We start from the raw sequence: 19,031 nt of genomic DNA, 5'->3' as shown, positions 1-19,031 counted from the left end.
AGCAAGCCGTTTCTTCAGTGCGCATGCGCTGATGACATCAGCGCAAGCGTATACAGTGAATAATCTCCTAATCTCCTAAACTGTTCAAGTTTAGGAGATATTTACGATGCCTACAGGTAAACCTTGTTATATGTTATAATCCTTGTAGGTAGTGGTGTAACTAGGTTTGCAATCCCTTTAATAGATAAATGCACCTTTAAAATAGTATTAAACCCAAAAACAAGCATTTACTATACTGCAGCTTACTGATTCTTAGATGTGTACTTTTGCTATCTTTTTTAGGCTTTCTTTTTCTTTCCCTTAGTTTCACCCGGTGACCTGCCAGTAAGTCTGTTGTTTTTAAAAAGGACAAACTCTCCTGCAAATGCGGCAGTTAGAAGGTTGAGACAAACAATTTTCCACAGACAGGAGTGCTTACAATGACCAATTTTTATTTATTTATGTAAATCCTTTATCCCAACAGGAAAAAACTACTGCTGCAACTGCTTAACACGTGCTAGCTGGAGTTCAGCTTCAATTTGTTACCCAGAACATCTAACCCTCCCCTCCCCCAAGACTGACAAAGCTGCTGTGCCCCTGTGCGCCTTCATCCAGAGTGGGGGCGCTCTAATACAGGAGGTGGGTTACTGGCCAGATCACCAGGTGAAAAAAGCCTAAAAAAAGGAAAACTAATGCAGCCATCACATCTAAGGATTGGTAAGCTGCAATATATTATATTTTTGGTTTTGGGCTTATTACTGCTTTCAGAGTAGTTAGACTAATGCCACGGACACACGATCAGAAATTCCGCCAGCAAAAGTCGGATGTGAGGTTTTGGTCAGAAATTCCGACCGTGTGTGTGCTCCATCGGACTTTTGCTGGCAGCAAAAGATCGAGAGCAGGTTCTCTATTTTTCGTTCGGAAAAAGTTCCTATCCGAAAATGCGATCGTCTGTATGCAATTCGGACACGCAAAAAATCACGCATGCTCGGAAACAATTCGACGCATGCTCAAGAGCATTGAACTTCATTTTCTCGGTTTGTCGTAGTGTTGTATGTCACCGTGTTCTTGATGGTCGAAAGTTCAGAGAACTTTTGTGTGACCGTGTGTATGCAAGGCAAGCTTGAGTGGAATCCCGTCGGAAAAACCATCCAAGATTTTTCTGACGGAGTTTCTGATCGTGTGTATGGGACATAAGGCTTTTCTTCTACTTGAAGTCCTAGAAGGGACTATCCAGTACGATTATAAATTCGCAGCCCAGTAGTTGACAGTTGAAAGTTTAATATAAGACAGACTTACAGTAAGATCCTGTGGTTTTAATTTTCTGCACCCAATTTTTTGTATGATTTTATGCTGTTATAATCATCTAGGTACGTCAATTAGATAAATAATGAACTGAGTGTTTCGAGTTTTTACAAGGCCGGAAATATCCCCTTTACCTCTCCCCATGACCCCGCATCATATGTATAGAAGTGTATTCAGCTGTCTACAAAGCAAGTGGCAGAATCCTCCTGGAGATATGTGGTGGCGCCCTACAAGAGGATGGCTTCAAATGACTTTCATTCCTTCGTCATTCAACAGCCAAGGCACGCAGATTCTGGTTTCTGGACGGAGTTCAACAAAGTGCGTCCCAGACTATCAGCCCTAACAATATGATAGATATGGCGGACATCTGTCTGGGTTGTCTAGCAGGGGAGTGCCCATAGGAATGGCATAAAATAGCCCGCAATAAGCATCACATTTCATCATTTAGCAATTTCCAGCATCATGGAAAGTGGTTTTTGATTGGTTGTTACAGCTAATTGCGCACAATGCATTACCCTTTACGTGTTTAAATGATCTTGTATCTATTGCATTAATGCTGTCTTTAAACCCCTTGTTTGTACATGTATAATATACAGTATTACTGTTGATGGTTATCTTTGAGAACAGGCTGTCATGTCATAATATGTTGTCTTGTTGCTTACCTTAAATAAAGAATAAAAAAATGAACTTGTATCGTATCAGCTTATCATGTTTATTTACCACCAAACTTCAGTCAAAATTTTCTACTTCACTCTGGAGAGAGTTGGGAAGGATTAGAGCATCTTCCGGGTTTTTATTGCTGAATCCCTATTGGGGGGGATTTTCCCTCACTTCCTTTCAGGACAGGAAGTGATGAGAAATCTCTCCAGTGGGCATAGTCATCTATGTCACCTTGAGAAAGGTGGATGCATGTCCCAAAAAAAAAAAAGAAAGGTTATGGCTGTACATTTGATGGCTTGTTGCATTAAAAGAGAAGTATGGGTATAGGTAAAAAAAAATTATACTCACCAAGATGGGTTCAGCATCCGTCCAATACTGCATCTTTTCTCCACTGGCTCTAAGACTGAGAACTGAGCAATCAAACACCACTAATCGCTCAGCTCTCGGACTTCAGGGTGCAGAGAGCCGGGGACTGTTAGTCACCGGCTCTCTGCTCTGCCCCTCCAGTGCTCACTAGAGTGGTGGGCTGTGGAGGGGGCAGGAGTGGCTGGTCAGGCTCTCAACAGGTCGCTGAGAGGCTGAGCCAACTACCAGTCCTGGCATCTGGGTGGATACCGACCATATGGTCAGGATCTTTTCAGAGCATGGACCAACTCTGTGACATCAGCTGACAGCGGGCTTTAGCCCACTGTCAGCTGAAAATGGGTAACAGGAGTGCGGAATGAACTCCTGCGATCCATAGGAGAATTACAGCCAAAAGAGCTTTGCCAATACTTCTCCTTTAAGTTGCACAACAAGACCCATTCAAGTGAAGGAGGCCGTGCCACACCTGCGTGCAATGCATGTAGTGGCGATGTGGTGGTGCGTGCTTTAAGGGGTTAAAACAGGCAGTGAGGAAATAGCACAATATCTACTCACTGTCTTCCAAACGTCCTCTGAAAAGCAATGCACCGCAAACCACTCTTCAGAGGGCTACCAACTTTAAAGTAGTCTTTGCAACAAGTGTCCCCATTAGAAGACAATACCCCAATTGCTGCTCCAGTAACTACTAAAAACCTTGGACTTTCCCACATGTTCAATCCCGTGACAATGGGCATCGGGGCAGGAACTAATGAGACATCTCTCCGGTGGACATTGTCATCGTACATAGGTGTGAATGGAGCCTTAGGTTTTAAGGAGACAAACAGCAACCAAAGCAGCCTTTAGCAACTAATCTTAATTAAAGTTTATCTAAAACCCAAACTCAGTTTGGTATAGAGCAGCCTTTCTCAATTGGGGTGCAATCTGGGTTCCCCAGGGGTGCCATCCATGGACATTGCTCAGTACACACTGGATGCTGCCAGTGATACACATTCACCCTGCAAGACACTTGTCTGCTGTGTGAAGCCTGCCCATCTGCTCGCTCACAAACAGCACGCGGGGAGCCAATCAGTCAGCAGATGATTCCTGCATGCAGCACTGCGATGGATAAGAGAAGGGTTCTGATTGGTTGCCAGATAAGTTAGCAAACAGGCAGATGGGGGGGGGGGGGGGGGGTGATTACTAGAATAGTGAAAGGAAAGATGGAGGTGATGCCAGGCTGCCCAGGGATCATATCAGTCAAATATAAAAATCTTGTTGACGGTAATATAGGGAAATGAAAGTCACCATACGCAGGCCGATAGGTAAAAGTGACAGAGCAACAAGGGCTCCTATTGAAAACATCTGGCCATGTAGGCAAGTAACTGGAGTCTGGTAGTTAACCCCCTCCCATTGATGACAAGTACCGTGTTTACGGTTTTTACATTTTAGACTCTGTGCCTTGAGAATTTGCAGACTTTTAAAGAGTGCCGAGACTAAAAAAAGAAAAACGCTTGTACAAAGTAAGGTGCGAATCGAAACCCTGACAGTTTTTTTACATCTGTGTCTCATTGATGAAATTAGTCTTCACTTCCTGTCCTGTAGAAACAACAGGAAATCTCACCAATGTGAGTAAAACAGAGAAGATTGGTGGCAGAAAAATAGACCAGTTTGCCAAATGTTTTATTTATTTATTAATTTTTTAGTTTTTTATAGATTTTTTTGTGTAGATATATGTCTGCCCCAAGCATGTTTGAACCTACTTACTGTTGACTGACTCACTACATCTGCTGGAAGTCTGTTCCAAGCATCAACTACTCTTTCGGTAAATAATACCTTCTAAGATTAATTTTGTACTTTCCTTCTGCTAGTTTGAGGCTATGCCCCCCGTGTTCTTTATCTTGGCTTTTTGAAAGATAAAAAAGTGCATTTTATACACAACTATATAGATCAGAGCAAAATGAGGGACAAATGAGGAGAAAAGAGGGACAGAGGGACATTGCTTCAAATCAGGGACAGTCCCTCGAAATCAGGGACTGTTGGGAGCTATGCATTTCTTCAGTTACTTCCTGGTTTCCAGGCCTAGGCAAACAATGTCATACATCCCAGGAGTCTTCAGGAGGGGAGGAGGGGTTTTCTCAGCTAAGCACACCCTCCTACTTGCATGTCTGAACTAAGGGCAGACGGATTCCAGGAAGTAAATGCTACATAAATTATCTGCCCTTACTCAAGATGGCTGTGGCAAGAAATGCTAGGGGGTGTGCTTTTCAAAGTGATTCCTCAGCAAAACAAAGCATGGAGACATGGATGGATGAATTTGAGCATTACTAATGAGTTAAATAGCATTTTTGGTGTGTGGGGCTCAGATGCAGCGTAGTTCCGCTTTAAGTTCCTGAAGTCTCTCCTAATATGTTTTATCCCTCAGACCTTCTGCTATTTTTGTTGCCTGTCTGTAGACGCGTTCTATTTCATGAATATCTTTTTTTAAGTGAGGTCTCAAAAACACAGTATTCAAGAGGTCCATCTACAGATCTATATAGGCATAGCTCCCAACTGTCCCTGATTTCGAAGAAATGTCCCTGATTTGGAGCAATGTCCCTCTGTCCCTCATTCCTTCTCATTTGTCCCTCATTTTGGTCTGATCTATATAAATATATATAAAATGCACTTTTTATCTATCAAAAAGTGTTTTCCAGTGCTGAACCTTTCATCTGATTTCTAAATTGCTGCATTTGTAAATTCCAAAAGCCAATATAAAGGAATAGTAATGGTAAAAAAAAAAGCACTTGTGGGTTTAACCAATCTTGTTTTTTTGAACAATTCTCCTTTAAGGGGGTGTGGCAAGGGGTGTGTCCTACGCCTGCATACTTTTGCTGATAGGTGTCCCTCATTCCCATCTCAAAAAGTTGGGAGGTATGTACAGGGCATTTATATATAGATCCTCCTGCTAGCGATCCCTCACCAGCAGGGGGAAATCCTCTATTAAGCATGGGTGCCCTTTAAAGACTTCTCGTCCATGGGACCATAGACAGAATCCTTTAATAAGAATAATTAAATAGTTAACACTAAACTCAAAGATTTGGCATAAAATGGATTAAAATGGTCACGGCCCTTTATTATTGATAATAATAAGAAATAGAGAATATATAACAAAAACCAAAAATGTATAAGTACACTTAATAACACTTACATAATAGTAAATAGCCCTTTAACCACTTGCTTACTGGGCACTTAAACCCCCCTCCTGTCCAGACCAATTTTCAGCTTTTAGCACTGTCGCTCTTTGAATGACAATTGCGCGGTCATACAACACTGTACACAGATGAAATTTTTATCATTTTTTCCCCCCAAATAGAGCTTTCTTTTGGTGGTATTTGATCACCTCTGCGTTTTTTATTTTTTGTTAAAAAAATTGAAAAAGACCGAATTTAAAAAAAAAAATTTTATATATTTTTTTATATTTTGTTACAAAATTTTGCAAACAGGTAATTTTTCTCCTTCATTGATGTACGCTGATGAGGCGGCACTGATGGGCACCGATACGTGGCAGTGATGGGCACTGATGGGTGGCAGTGATGGGCACTGATGGGTGGTAATAATGGGCACAGATTGCTTATACTGATGGCAGCACTGCTAGGTGGCACTGATTGGCACCACTGGTGGGCATTGATAGGTGGCACTTGTGGGCATTGATAGGTGGCACTTGTGGGCATTGATCACAGCGCACGCACCGCGAGCCCTGCAGGGTGCGCACGGTGTGCATGCACAGGGGAGGACGTCCCATGACGGCCTCCCGGAAATTGAGGTCCACGCTGTGGCCGTCATTCGGCTATGGCCCGGACCTCAAGTGGTAAAAGTATAACTAAAGGCAAAACTTTTTTTAAAATTTTGGACAGGGTGGTGACGGATTGGATCCCCTGTCAGGTTTTTATTGCAGTCTGTGCAACCATTTAAGGGGATTCATCCTCTCTATTTGTCCTGTTTACCATTATCATTGAAAGTGAAAGTAAAAGAAAATCCCAAATTTTGGGTTGTCCCCAGAAAAGTAATAGAGGGGAACTCTTTCAATGGGGACACCTGTTCAGATGACCTGGGGGTCCCCAACGAATTCTCCTAATTTACAGGGATTTCCTCTCACTTCCTGTTTGGCTGTGCGGCAGGAAGTGAAGGTAAATCTCCCCAATGGGACACAGGTGGCAAAAAAAAAAAAAAAAATCTGACAGGGGTTACAACCCTCCCTTACTCTATCCAAAATGAAAAAAAAAAGTTCTGCCTATAGTTCTAATTTAAAGCGGAGTGTTCCAGCCTGTAAAAAATAAAAAAATAAAGGCAGCAGCTACAAATACTGTAGCTGCTAACTCTTAATACAAGGACACTTACCTGTCCACGGATCCCGCGATGTCGGCACCCCAAGCCGATTTGTCCATTGGCTTCAGGTGCAGGCATCGGTATTGCAAGTAAGGGAAACCAGCAGTGAAGCCTTCAGGCTTCACAGCCAGTTTCCTACTGCGCATGCGTGAGTTGTGCTGGGCTTTCTGAATGGTCCCATTGTCTTCTGGGACAAACACAGGTCCCAGAAGGCAGCGGGGGGGGGGGGAGGAAGAGGAGTCAGACATGACGCAGATCGCTGTGCGGTGATCTTACCAGGAAGTGGGAGTGGGTACCTGTTGCAACCAGTTACCCCCCCCAAAAGTGCCAAATGTGGCAGTGGAGGGGGGGGTGCAAACAAACGGAGCTTCCCCTTTTGGGTGGAGCTCCACTTTAAGTAATATACCATTCTATACTAATCTAATATATGTATATTATATATATATATATTTTTTTTATGCAAGAATAAAAAAGGTGTGTTATAAACTTTATTTAAAATTTGTATAGTTGAGCCTTTTAAAGGACATGGTTATTGCTATTGTTAAAGTGTCACATGTACTGCCTTGTTTTTTTGTTGTTTCTTTTTTCTCTTTTTACTGTATAATAATAATAATAATAATAAAGATTTATTAATTCAACATGATACAACATATCTTGCAAGGGGGTAGGCTTTGGGGGTGTCAGCCGGCATGTGTCCAGATGACATTCTATAGAAGAGACTGGAGGGTCACATCAGGTCCGCCTGAAAAACTGACAGGTGGCCTGATCGGACAGCCCATGTGAAAGGGGCCTAAAGCAGGCCATACACGGGTCGAATTTCGAAAGAATTTTCTTTAGAAAATCTCATCTAAGAATTTTAGTTCGTATTTTGCACCATTAGTGGGCCAAAGCAACAGACGATTTTCGTGCGGCAATCAAATTTGAGTAATTGGACATATTGGAAATTTTTTGAAAAACAAACCATTTTCTAATCAATGATGGGAAAATCGTGCGAGAAATGTAATTGAAAAAGAAATGCGCATGTGCAAGAAAAGAAAATTCTCGGAAAGAAAAGAAGATTCCCAGCCAGGAAAATTCTTTTCTGTAGCAACATGCGGTGAAATTGAAGGCTTGGTTGGCCGAATTTCTAAATCAATGGTGGCATCATCGGATCATAAAATGCACAAATTTTCTGATTTTCAAAAGAAAATTCTTTCGAAATTCAACCATGTATGGCCAGCCTTAGGATGGGACTTACTAAAACTGGTGCACCGAGAATCTGGTGCAGCTGTGCACAGTAACCAATCAGCTTCCACCCTTAGCTTGCAAATCACATGCCAAATTAGAGCCTATTTCCCGCAACGGCACCGGCACTGTCTGAATCCTGACTTTGCGGTGCCGCACCATTTCCCAAAAGTAGTTCCTGCACTTTTTTTGGCGACTTTGGGGGCAATTTTAATTTTAACCCGCACACATGTCTCTCAAATCCCCCCCTCCCCCCGAAGTTAGAATGATATGCCGCTTTGAAATCGTGTGAGTTCAGCTGAACTCGTACAATTTCAAACCTGCATTTAGTGTGAACCTAGGATTAAACCTAGATGCTGATTGTTTACTATGCACAGCTGTACTAGATTCTGTGTGCACCAGTTTTAGTAAATCCCTCTATAACTGCGTAATTTATTTTCTTTATATAGGTTCCAGCTCATGCAGGACCATTATCTCCACATGTGACAAATCTTCAAGCAGATCACAGGTAAGTATGCAAATTATGTGCCCTAACAGAATCCAGAGCAGTCTGTGGGGTTTATTTAGTAAAGCTGGAGAGTGAAAAATCCTGCTCACTGCCGCATAAAAGCCAATCAGCTTCCAGGTTTTATTGCCAAAGCTTAATTGAGCGAGCTGAGGTCAGAAGCCGATTGGCTACCATGCACAGCTGTACCAGATTCTGGGTGCACCAGTTTTAGTAAATCTACCCCTGTGTCTGCCATGGTCCCATAGGTGGGGGTGGTGCAAACTGATTGCTCCCCCCACCTTGTATTCCTCTGCAAGTGACTACTAAAAATGTTACATTTTCCCACACTTTCCATCCTGTGACAATGTCACCAGGACAAAGAGAGATGGTGAAGTACCACAGTGTGGACACACAAAGCAATAAAAACCCTCACTTCATTCAAAACAAACAAAAAAAAAAGGTTTTGACTTTAGATACACTTTCAATTTTTATTGATTTAACTTCAGGATTGGCTGGGTTATTGCACATAATGATTGCTTGTTGTTTTACCAAAAAAAAAATCCATAAACGATATTAGGCAAATCTGCAAATACATAAAGTGTAAAGATTTCTCACCTCTCGGTCTCCTCGAGTCTTTCTTGAAACATCTGCTCCTCGCACCCCTCCTCTCTCTGTGGTTCCTCATTGTCAGACATCTTGTCTTGTCAGTGTGGCACAATGTAACAGACTGTGTGTGAGGGTGCGGCAGTGTAAATTATATGTGTCGTACTGAGGTCCAGATATCTGCTCTGTATGGGTGTTTGCAAATTTTCGATTTCTCCTTTTATTCTATTGCAGCCAACACAGATCTGTGTGAGAATGACAGTACGGGTGTGTCTGCTGTGCTGTCTCTGCGGCTTTGCTAGGCTCAGCTCTAAACGTATTGTATTATTCTGCAATTTCTCTCTCCTGGTTGTCTCTCGATATATATGAGTCGTGTCACGGTGTACAACTCCTCTTTCTTCTTTCCTGTATTGTGTCACAATCGTGAGTCTCCTTGCCCACCCCCACCTCTTCACAGAGATGCAGGATGTGGTTTTGTGGACATATCAAACTTCTGTATTTTATACTGCACAGCTCGAGAGATGCAAATCTCAGAAAGCAAGATGTGGAACAGGCAAGATAAATGTGTTCAGATTTGGTGCTCAGAACAACTACACTTCAAGGATATATAAACCTAGTGACTAAACTTTTAAAAACCTTTCAAATGTAACTATTACAAGAACATCTCCCTATGGCTGCCAGACTCCTTTAGAGCTAAACTGCATTTACCGATCAACACCAAGCTCTTGCTGGACATGCTCGGAGGAGTGTGTACTTACCTACACATATGGTGGGACTGCCGCCTAATCACTGCCTTATGAATGGCCATTTTTACTACAATTAACAAGTGTATTTCGTATATCTGGGCCTTTCCCAGAGTGGCTTTATAGTTGATGAGTCCTGAGTCCATATCCAAAATTAAGAAAGGTAGTCCTGGAGAAACAAAAAAAAAAAAACAAATAAGCGTAGGGACAAACATGAGGACAGCTTGGAAAGGGTTAAAAGTTAGTTCATTGTAGTGAGTGGCCTTACCTGATTGGTAGTGGTCTGTAGCTGGGAGGGGTCCCAGGAATTTAGGGGAGAGTGGTGAGCTGTGAGGGTCCAGTCATTTGTAGCACAAAAAAGAAGAAACTTCCCACCCGCCCTCCCCATCATTGATGTGTTCTTGCTATGTGGTTGTCATGGCAGCCTGGCAGTGGTGGGTCTTTGGAGGAGGAAAAACTTCTGGATAATAGAATGGTAGGGACCTATCGGTGGTATGGGGTTCTCGGGGTATATTCTTGTTAACGAGGGGTTAACTCAGAATATGTAAAACAGAGGACGCTGTGGATAATGAGGATTGTCTCCAAGCCGGTTTGTGTTGCGGCTGGGGGCCTAAGTTTAAGCAAAGGTTTTCGCAGTGAATATGTTGTGTTTTGTTGCCCTCAAAGACCACCAAGCTTCATTTCTCAGTTTCTGTTCTAAGAAATGTTATGTTATTTAATTTTAAGTTATTTATTTTGTTAATAAAAGGTTATGATGGCGATTTTTACTCCAAATCCTTGTTGTAACCTTTATTGTATAGTTTGGGGTTGGATGGGATGGTCTAGCAGGCTTGGGTCGGTGCTGGAGGTTATCTATTCTACACTTGTTAAGGCATCTTGAGAAACTGTCACTTAGCAGCACATGTCATTATATCTTGTAATTGGAAATTGACCTCTTCTTCACCCATTGAAGAATGGGCCCTGTGAACAAAAAAAAAGTGAAGTGTTGAATCACAGCCAATCTCCAAAGACAAAAGGCCTCGACCCCTGAACCCCCCCAGGGCACAAGGCTCCTGAAAAGGGAAAGGCACTCTAGTCCACCTAGGCCAAAACTAGGTGAACTCGACTCCTTAGGGACCTGTAGAAGCTATTCCTCCAATGAGGGCTTCTCAAAGGGACACCAACGATGAGAAAGCAAAAAAAAAAATAAAACCACAGTACCTCTGGCCGTCATCAGGGCAGACTCTGAAAAATCTGCACCCTCAATCTCTGTAAGTGAAAAAAACAAAACGCATGCAGTGCAAGTGCTCGTGCCATAAATAAGTGAAAAGGCAGGCCTTCCAGCCAGTATAAAAATTGCTCTGGACTAGCCAAAAGGCCTTTCCAAGAAGCGTGTGCAAGAAAAGCAAAAAGTGATGTGACCAAGTGCCAGTGACACCCAGTGGGGTCCCAACCTCATATTGTTTTTCTGACACCCCTAGAGGGTACATTACCAGAAACTATGGAGAACCTGGTGGCAGCCAACAGTAACGATCCAGTGAAGTCCCAGTCCTTGTGAACCTGCTGACAGGGATCAAAGGAACTCCAATTTTTTTCTTTGCCATAAATTTAACCTCTGCCTACCCCCCTCTCCATTAGGACACCCTAATAACCGTGCTTTCGCCTACAATCCTACTCGGGTACATGCTCTTTATACAATGTCTGTCATACCTTGACCATTTTCATGGTTACTTTCTCCTTCCTACCTCTTAACCCTATTCTCTTACTTCCCCTTACTCTTGCTCCTCCCTTCCCCTTTATATCTTGTTATTGTTTGATGCATATCGATATTTTTAACACTAAGCTTGTAAAACTTTAAAACTGAATAAAGACATACAGTATGTGAGCAAAGCATTCATTAAAATAAATACCTGCTGACCCTGCCATGAAGGCCTTTGTTCAGACACTTCCTGTTATAGGTTAACAATGTTCTGCGCTTGTCTCTCTATTGTATTCTAGTACTGTCATACCATTACATGAGCTAGGCAAGGCTTCAACATTTCCTGGTAGTGTCAAAGCTTGCCCACTTCCTCCCAGCAGCCATACATTCCCACTGGCCCATCACTATTGTAAAGAGTGGTTGATATCTTCTGCAAACCTTTTTGTTTGTGGTGTCTCCTGCCATGTTCCCAGTGAGTTGGATTGTTCGGTCCCACCTTTGTGCCGAGTTACATAGGGGGGAGGATGCAGCTGGGAGAGAGGTCCGAGTGGTGTGATCGTGATAAAAGACGTTATGTAAAGTCGGGAGCTCATGTGTCTCTTTTCCTGGTTGGGTTACTTGTGTAGCACCCTCTAGTGTGCTACTAGTGTCAGAGTAGGTCAAATATATTTTGACTCCTGTCTAAACCCCGTTAGTCTTTGTATCTGGGTCAGGGTTATTAGACTTCAGGGCAGCATGACTCATGACATCAGGTCACTGACACCAGGAGAAGCTTGAAGGGAGTCCTTCTTGAGAGGCAGTGGTAGCAAGGAGGACAGTGTGAGTACTACAGCACAGTGCAGGGATTTACAAGGGTAGAGACTGCCACATGTAGCAGGCCTCTCTTTAACAGTGGTGTGTTTAAGTCTTCTTCAAACCTTGCCCTGGGAGATCTCCAGAGAGTCGGTCAGGTAGAATCCTTTGCTACTAAGTTACTGAACCCTTGGCTGCAGTTGAGCCCTGAGCTGATATATACTATATTACCAAACGTATTGGGGCGTCTGCCTTTACACGCACATGAACTTTAATGGCACCCCAGTCTTATGCCCCGTACACACGGTCGGACTTTGTTCGGACATTCCGACAACAAAATCCTAGGATTTTTTCCTACGGATGTTGGCTCAAACTTGTCTTGCATACACATGGTCACACAAAGTTGTTGGAAAATCCGATCCTTCTGAACGCGGTGACGTAAAACACGTACGTCGGGACTATAAACGGGGCAGTGGCCAATAGCTTTCATCTCTTTATTTATTCTGAGCATGCGTGGCACTTTGTGTGTCGGATTTGTGTACACACGATCGGAATTTCTGACAAAGGATTTTGCTGTCGGAAAATTTTATATCCTGCTCTCAAACGTTGTGTGTCGGAAAATCCAATGGAAAATGTGTGATGGAGCCTACACACGGTCAGAATTTCCGACAACAAGGTCCTATCACACATTTTCCGTCGGAAAATCCGACCGTGTGTACGGGGCATTAGTCTGTAGGGTTCAATATTGAGTTGGCCCACTCTTTGCAGCTATAAGAGCTTCAACTCTTTCGGGAAGGCTGTCCACAAGGTTTAGGAGTGTGTCTATGGGAATGTTTGACCTGAAGTGCATTTGTGAGGTCAGGCATTAATGTGGGCGAGAAGGCCTGGCTCGCATTCTCCGCTCCAATTATATATATATAAATATCCCAAAGGTGTTCTGTTGGGTTGAGGTCAGGGCTCTGTGCGGGCCAGTCAAGTTCTTCCACCCCAAACTTGCTCATCTATGTCTTTATAAACCTTGGTTTATGCACTGGTTCAAATCATTTGATGGAGGGGGGATTATGGTGTGGGGTTGTTTTTCAGGGGTTGGGCTTGGCCCCTTAGTTTCAGTGAAGTAAACTCCTAAGGCATCAGCATACCAAGACATGACTGCACAAAGCAAGGTCCATAAACACATGGATGAGCGAGTTTAGGGTGGAGGAACTTGACTGGCCTGTACAGAGTCCTGACCTCAACTTGATAGAACACCTTTGGGATAAATTAAAGCAAAGACTGTGAGCCAGGCCTTTCCGTCCACATCAGTGCCTGACCTCACAAATGCGCTTCTGGAAGAATGGTCTAACATTCCCAGAGACACACTCTTAAATCTTGTGGACAGAAGGACTCATAAACCTTCCCAGAAGAGTTGAAGCTGTTAAAGCTGCAAAGGGTGGGCCAACTCATATTGAAACCTACGGACTAAGACTGGGATGCCATTAAAGTTCATGTTCGTGTAAAGGCAGGCGTGCCAATACTTTTAGTGATATAGAGGTTGATTTACTAAAACTGGAGAGTGCTAAATCTGGTGCAGCTCTGCATAGAAACAAATCAGCTTCCAGGTTTTATTGTCAAAGCTTAATGGAACAAGCTGATGTTAGAAGTTGATTAGCTACCATGAACAGCTGCACCAGATTTTGCACTCTCCAGTTTTAGTAATTCACCCCCTGTGTGTATCTTAGACCCCTTTCACACTGAGGAGCTTTACAGGCACTACAGCTTTAAAAATAGCACCTACATAGGTCCTGTAAAGAGCCTCTCCTGTCTCTCCAGTGTGAAAGCCCGAGTGCTATCACACTGGAGCGGTGCGCTGGCAGGATGCTAAAAAAAGTCCTGCTAGCAGCATCTTTGGAGTGGTGAAGGAGCGGTGTATACACCGCTCCTGCCCATTGAACTGATTGGGCACCGCTGCCGAACCGTCGGCACTTTGCTGGTCATTTTAACCCTTTTTCGCCCGCTAGCGGGGGTTAAAAAATGCCCTGCTAGCAGCCAAAACCCCCCGCAAAAACAGCGGTAAAGCAACGCTATTTTTAGTTTAGTTTTAGTTTTAGTTTAGTTTAGATGGTGCTGACGCCTCAGTGTGAAAGGGGCCTTACTCTGTGCACAACTAAACCTTACTGTTTTGCTTGATCCATTTTTGCAAAGTGCTTTGTTCATATTATTTTTTGCACTTGCAGAGACCTTTGTACATTTGCTTTTTTATGCTTGCAGAGACCTTTGTGCATTTGCTTTTTGTGCAGTTGCTGCTGACCACAAAGCAGTGATGAGTCGCACTACTTTACCTCTGTTTCCTCTGTGCTTCCCCTCAAGTTCCTGCCTTTTCATCTTATATTTGTAACTGCAAGACAAAAAAAAACGAGTTGGCTGGACTTTAGTGTAGATTGTACACCCCCCTCAGTCTAAGAGCAGTATATGGTTTCACAAAACGTCACCGGTCAGCAGTGTCTGAACAGAGTCTAGCATTATGTGGCACAAGAAACGAGAGCAATCCAGATGATTATTCTAACATATGTTGCAGGGCTAGGCTGTCAAGGAAGGCAATTATTACTGTATTTCCAGTCCTTGCACTTACATCTCTTGAAGGTTTCACTTTCAATAAGTTTTTTATTGAAGTTTTATAGAGAACATAGCATAACCCATACAAATATACAAAAATAACCAACATAAAAGATTCCAAAGTCACAATTGCACTAATACAGCTACAATCACATCAAGCAGAGTGGATCCGGAAGTCATCAGAGATAATAAAGGTGATTAAAATAAAGAGCAATAAGTATGGCAAGTTACGTATTGATTGCACAGTAAAGATTTATGTTGTGTTAACGGGGGGGGGGGGGGGTTAAATGGTTGGTTAGGCGTAAGCTGGGGGACACTCATGGATTGAATGAAATGCCCTGTACACGCGACCGGTTTTCCCGTTGGAATAAACTCTGAAGGTTTTTCCGACAGAGTTCCGACGGAATTCCGCTGAAACTGTCTTGCGTACACACGATCACACCAAAGTCCGACCGTCAAGAAAGCGGTGACGTACAGCACGTACAACAGGACTAGAAAATGGAAGTTCAATAGCCAGTAGCCAATAGCTGCCGTCTCGTACTTGCTTCAGAGCATGCGTTGTTTTTGGTACGTCGGAACAGCATACAGACGAGCAGTTTTCCCGATAGGAATTGATTCTGTCGGAAATATTTAGAACATGTTCTCTTTCTAGGTCCGTCAGAATTTTCTACGTAAAAAGTCAGATGAGGCATACACACAATCGGAATATACGATGGAAAGCTTCCGTCTGACTTTTTCTGTCGAACATTCCACTCGTGTGTACGGGGCATTAGGGTTGGGTCTGCTGTTTAGAGAATGTCCAAGAGACACATTAATAAAGGCTTCCCAGGCCAGGGAGGCCAAGAGAAAAGAAAGAGGGAAAAGAGTAGAGCAGAGTAGAAAGGGATCTCTTAGAGATTTCAATATAAAAATACAAAGAGGTTCCATCACAATGTCTATAGGCAGGGACTGCAAAAACAACATGCATTAACTGATCACAAGCATTCTGGTTTAGTTTGCACTAGTCAGGTCAGTCAAATATAGGGATAGATTGGTTCTTCTGGATTGCTCTGCATGCCACGATGTAATATTTTAGTTAGAGATGGAACCTGGGGGGGGTTGATTTTAGGGTTGCACCAATACCGATACTAGTATCGGTATTGGTGCTGATGCTTTTGCACGGGCACTTGTACTCATGCAAATGCTCTGATGCTTAGTCTGATACCTCCTGGCAGGGCCGCTGATGTTGTACGGGGCCCAGCATCCTCAGCGTAGCAGGGGGGACCGGGCAGCCTCACAGATGATTGGTGCGGCGGTGGGGGCAGTTATAAGCATCAACTGCTTTATTGAAAGCTATACAGGGAGATCGGTGCTTATAACTGCCCCCACCACCGCACCAACCATCCCTGACTGTCCCGTGTCCTCCTCCAGCTCCCCGGGTCCTCCTCTGACTCCCACTGTCCACCTCTGGCTTCCAGTGTCCTTTTCCGGGTCCTCCCCCTGCTCCCTGGGTCTTCCGTGTGCTCCTCTGGCTCTCCGGGCTCTCCTCTGTCCCACCCCTCGTCCCAGATCTGTCAGGATGGAGAACAGATGAAGGAGCTGGTAAATATCTCATTTACCGGCTCCTTTCTTTTCTGAATGAACAGAGTCAGTGATCACTGACTGTCCATTCATAACTTCAGTTTATGAATGAAAAGTCTCCTGTCCATTCGTCTTCAGAACAGCTGAGGCTGCTGAGAAAGGGACTGGGGAATCTGTGTCCTCAGTCCCTTTCCCTGTCTCAAAAGGGAGATGTCAGGGGTCTGTTTAGACCCCTGATATCTCACCAAAGCCACCCTCCAACAGAAAAGAAAGAATTGTAATAAATCAATATCTAAAGGTTAGGTTGTAAAAAAAACACTGACACCATTCACACCCCCCCCCCCCCCCAAAAGAAAGTATTGTAAAAAAAAATAACGTTAAAAAAAGTATCAGTAATCGGTATTGGTGAGTACTTGAAAAAAAAGTATTAGTACTTGTACTCGGTCTTAAAAAAGTAGTATTGGTGCAACCCTAGTCTATTCAACCCCTGGCTTCTTATACATCTTAAAGTGGTATTAAAGGTTTTGTCTTTAAAAAAAAAATATGTCCTACTTACCTCTGTAGCAAGGTCCCAGGCCTCCTCCGATCCAATGAGAACCCTCTGTAGCAAGGTCCCAGGCCTCCTCCGATCCAATGAGAACCTCCAAGGCCAGGGATAGCTGACATCCTTCTGTATGTAGTGGGTTGTGAGGCATGGTGGGTGTAGAGTAGTTAAAGTTATTGGGCGCCAGACACTTCTTGAATGCAAAAGAAAGTTTATTTCTCTTAACAAACTTTTTTGGGGAAAGAGGGTTAGGGCCAGGATACCCTTAGGTAGTTACAAGATTAATTGGCAGACTCCGAGACTTCAATAGGAGGACAGCCATACAGGGAAAGGCATCCAGCAAGACGCCACATCTGCCTGTGCAGGAATGCTGTCTCCTATGACAACAGTCTTTAACAGTTCCTAACACAAAACTTAACAGTTCCTTCACTTTCACTACAATTGCTCCTCCTAGTACTTCAGCACACCGAGCTCCCGGTCCTTCACTAGACCCACTGATTCACTGCCACTGAATCCCTTGAGCTCCTCCAATCTTCACATGGTATCTTCCTCAAGCGTCACCCCCCCTTGTCTGTTGGGTCCCTAGCTTGGCACTCTAGATACCTCTCAAGCTTCACCCCCGCTGGCCTGCTCGGTCCCTGACTTGACACACAAGGCTGCTCTGCAAGCGTCACCTCCGCCGACTGGGTCCCTGGCTTGAAATCCGCTGAAGTTTCCAGATTCTTCACCATCCCCAGTGGTCAGAATGCTTCTCCGGTACTTGCTTCAGTTACTCACTGTGGTCCCTGGTAATTAGGCGGATAGTCCCATATTGGCGACAGCTTCCCCACTACCTCCGACCACGACAAGTTCTCCGGCCGGCAGAACAGTCACTTTTGGTTGGACTGCAAGCCGCAGTCCCAACCCTGCACTGCTCTCTTGCTTCTAAATAGGCCCTCAGACAGCCTAGCAGCCAGATATGCCCAGGATAGGCCCCATCTCCGGCCTAGCAGCCCGGGCAATACAACACACATCCACCCAGACAGCTGTTTAGGTGGCACAGAACACAGATCACCTGACTGCACCCCAATATATAGGCTCTCCCAGCAGCCCAAGGGATTCAAGAAAACCCCTGCCCATTGGCTGAGATACCCCACATACCCAAAACCTGACCTTGAGTTGCCCTTCTCATATCTAGTACCACCAAGTACCCGGCCACCTAGTGGTAGAAGAGAAAAGTGCAACAAAGCCAAACTTAGGGAGAAATGAATAGATTTCTAACAATCAACCAAGATAACTACTCCGGGCAAGTAAATTTGTGAGAAGCAACCCTTCCTAAATTCCAGGGTGCTACATCTGCTCTGTGTAATGGTTTTGCACAGAGCACCCCCGATCCTCCTCTTCTTGGGTCCCCTACCACCTGCCAGTGCTCCTGACTCCTCCCCATGACTAGTGCCCCCAATAGCAAGCCGCTTGCTATGGGATTACTGGTGTATGCTCGATCCCGAGCCCTGCTCTATGCATCCATAAGATGCATACAGCCACAGCTCGCCCGCGCCCACTCTCTCCTCATTGGCTCACTGGCTGTGATTGACAGCAGTGGGAGCCAATGAGGAAAAGGAGTCCTGGGACAGCCGAGGCTCTTGTGCACACTGAATTGAGAGGGGGCACAGGTGAGTATTATAGGGGCATAGAATGCATACAGGTAAAAGCCTTCAGCCTTTACAACCACTTTAAATACTCCAACAGCGAGATCTCCCTGCCATAATTCCTGACACACAACATCAGCTATATCCCAGTCTCATGTTGAAGAGTCGGCCACCCAAACGTGATATTTTAATTAGAGATGTAGCCTGGTGAGCTGAGTCAGCCTCTGGATCCTTGTGGATCCTCCAACTTTAAAATTCCTAGCTCTGTGCATGTCCATCTGGGAGTTGTGGGTGCTCCCGCTCTTGTGTGCATATTCCATTTCTTCCTGTTACATCTTTCATTGTCCTGTTCTCACCCAGCTTTGCATATTCTAGTTTCACCTCTTGCTTTCTCCATAATATCAAATACTGTACATAAAAAAATTCAACAGAGAAAGTGTTATGGCCACAACAGGTGTGTAGACACAGGAATTCAAGCGTGGAGACCTCACCAATTAAAACGGAACTAAACTGTATCTGAACACCACAA

At 44.1% G+C, this 19,031-nt stretch overlaps 1 protein-coding gene across 2 annotated transcripts in view; it reads right to left on the bottom strand.

The window, feature by feature from the left end:
* The window catches only part of LSP1 (lymphocyte specific protein 1), a 130,102-nt gene extending 115,550 nt beyond the window's left edge, over positions 1-14,552 (bottom strand). The window contains exons 1-2 of one of the 2 annotated variants that reach the window (XM_073604692.1): positions 14,497-14,552; positions 9,724-9,877 (exon numbers count right to left, since the gene is read on the bottom strand). In XM_073604692.1, the coding sequence (XP_073460793.1) occupies positions 9,724-9,877; positions 14,497-14,539 (197 nt within the window). In that variant the 5' untranslated portion in view covers positions 14,540-14,552. Of the gene's footprint in view, positions 1-8,977; positions 9,438-9,723; positions 9,878-14,496 lie in introns of those variants that run through there. The other variant, XM_073604693.1, reaches the window with a different exon arrangement.
* Positions 14,553-19,031: the final 4,479 nt, after the last annotated feature.

This window comes from Aquarana catesbeiana, linkage group LG11 (genome assembly GCF_042186555.1).
Source record: "Aquarana catesbeiana isolate 2022-GZ linkage group LG11, ASM4218655v1, whole genome shotgun sequence".
Taxonomy (NCBI): Eukaryota; Metazoa; Chordata; class Amphibia; order Anura; family Ranidae; genus Aquarana; species Aquarana catesbeiana.
Note: the sequence above shows the minus strand (reverse complement) of the source record. Positions and strands in the feature narration are given on the sequence as shown.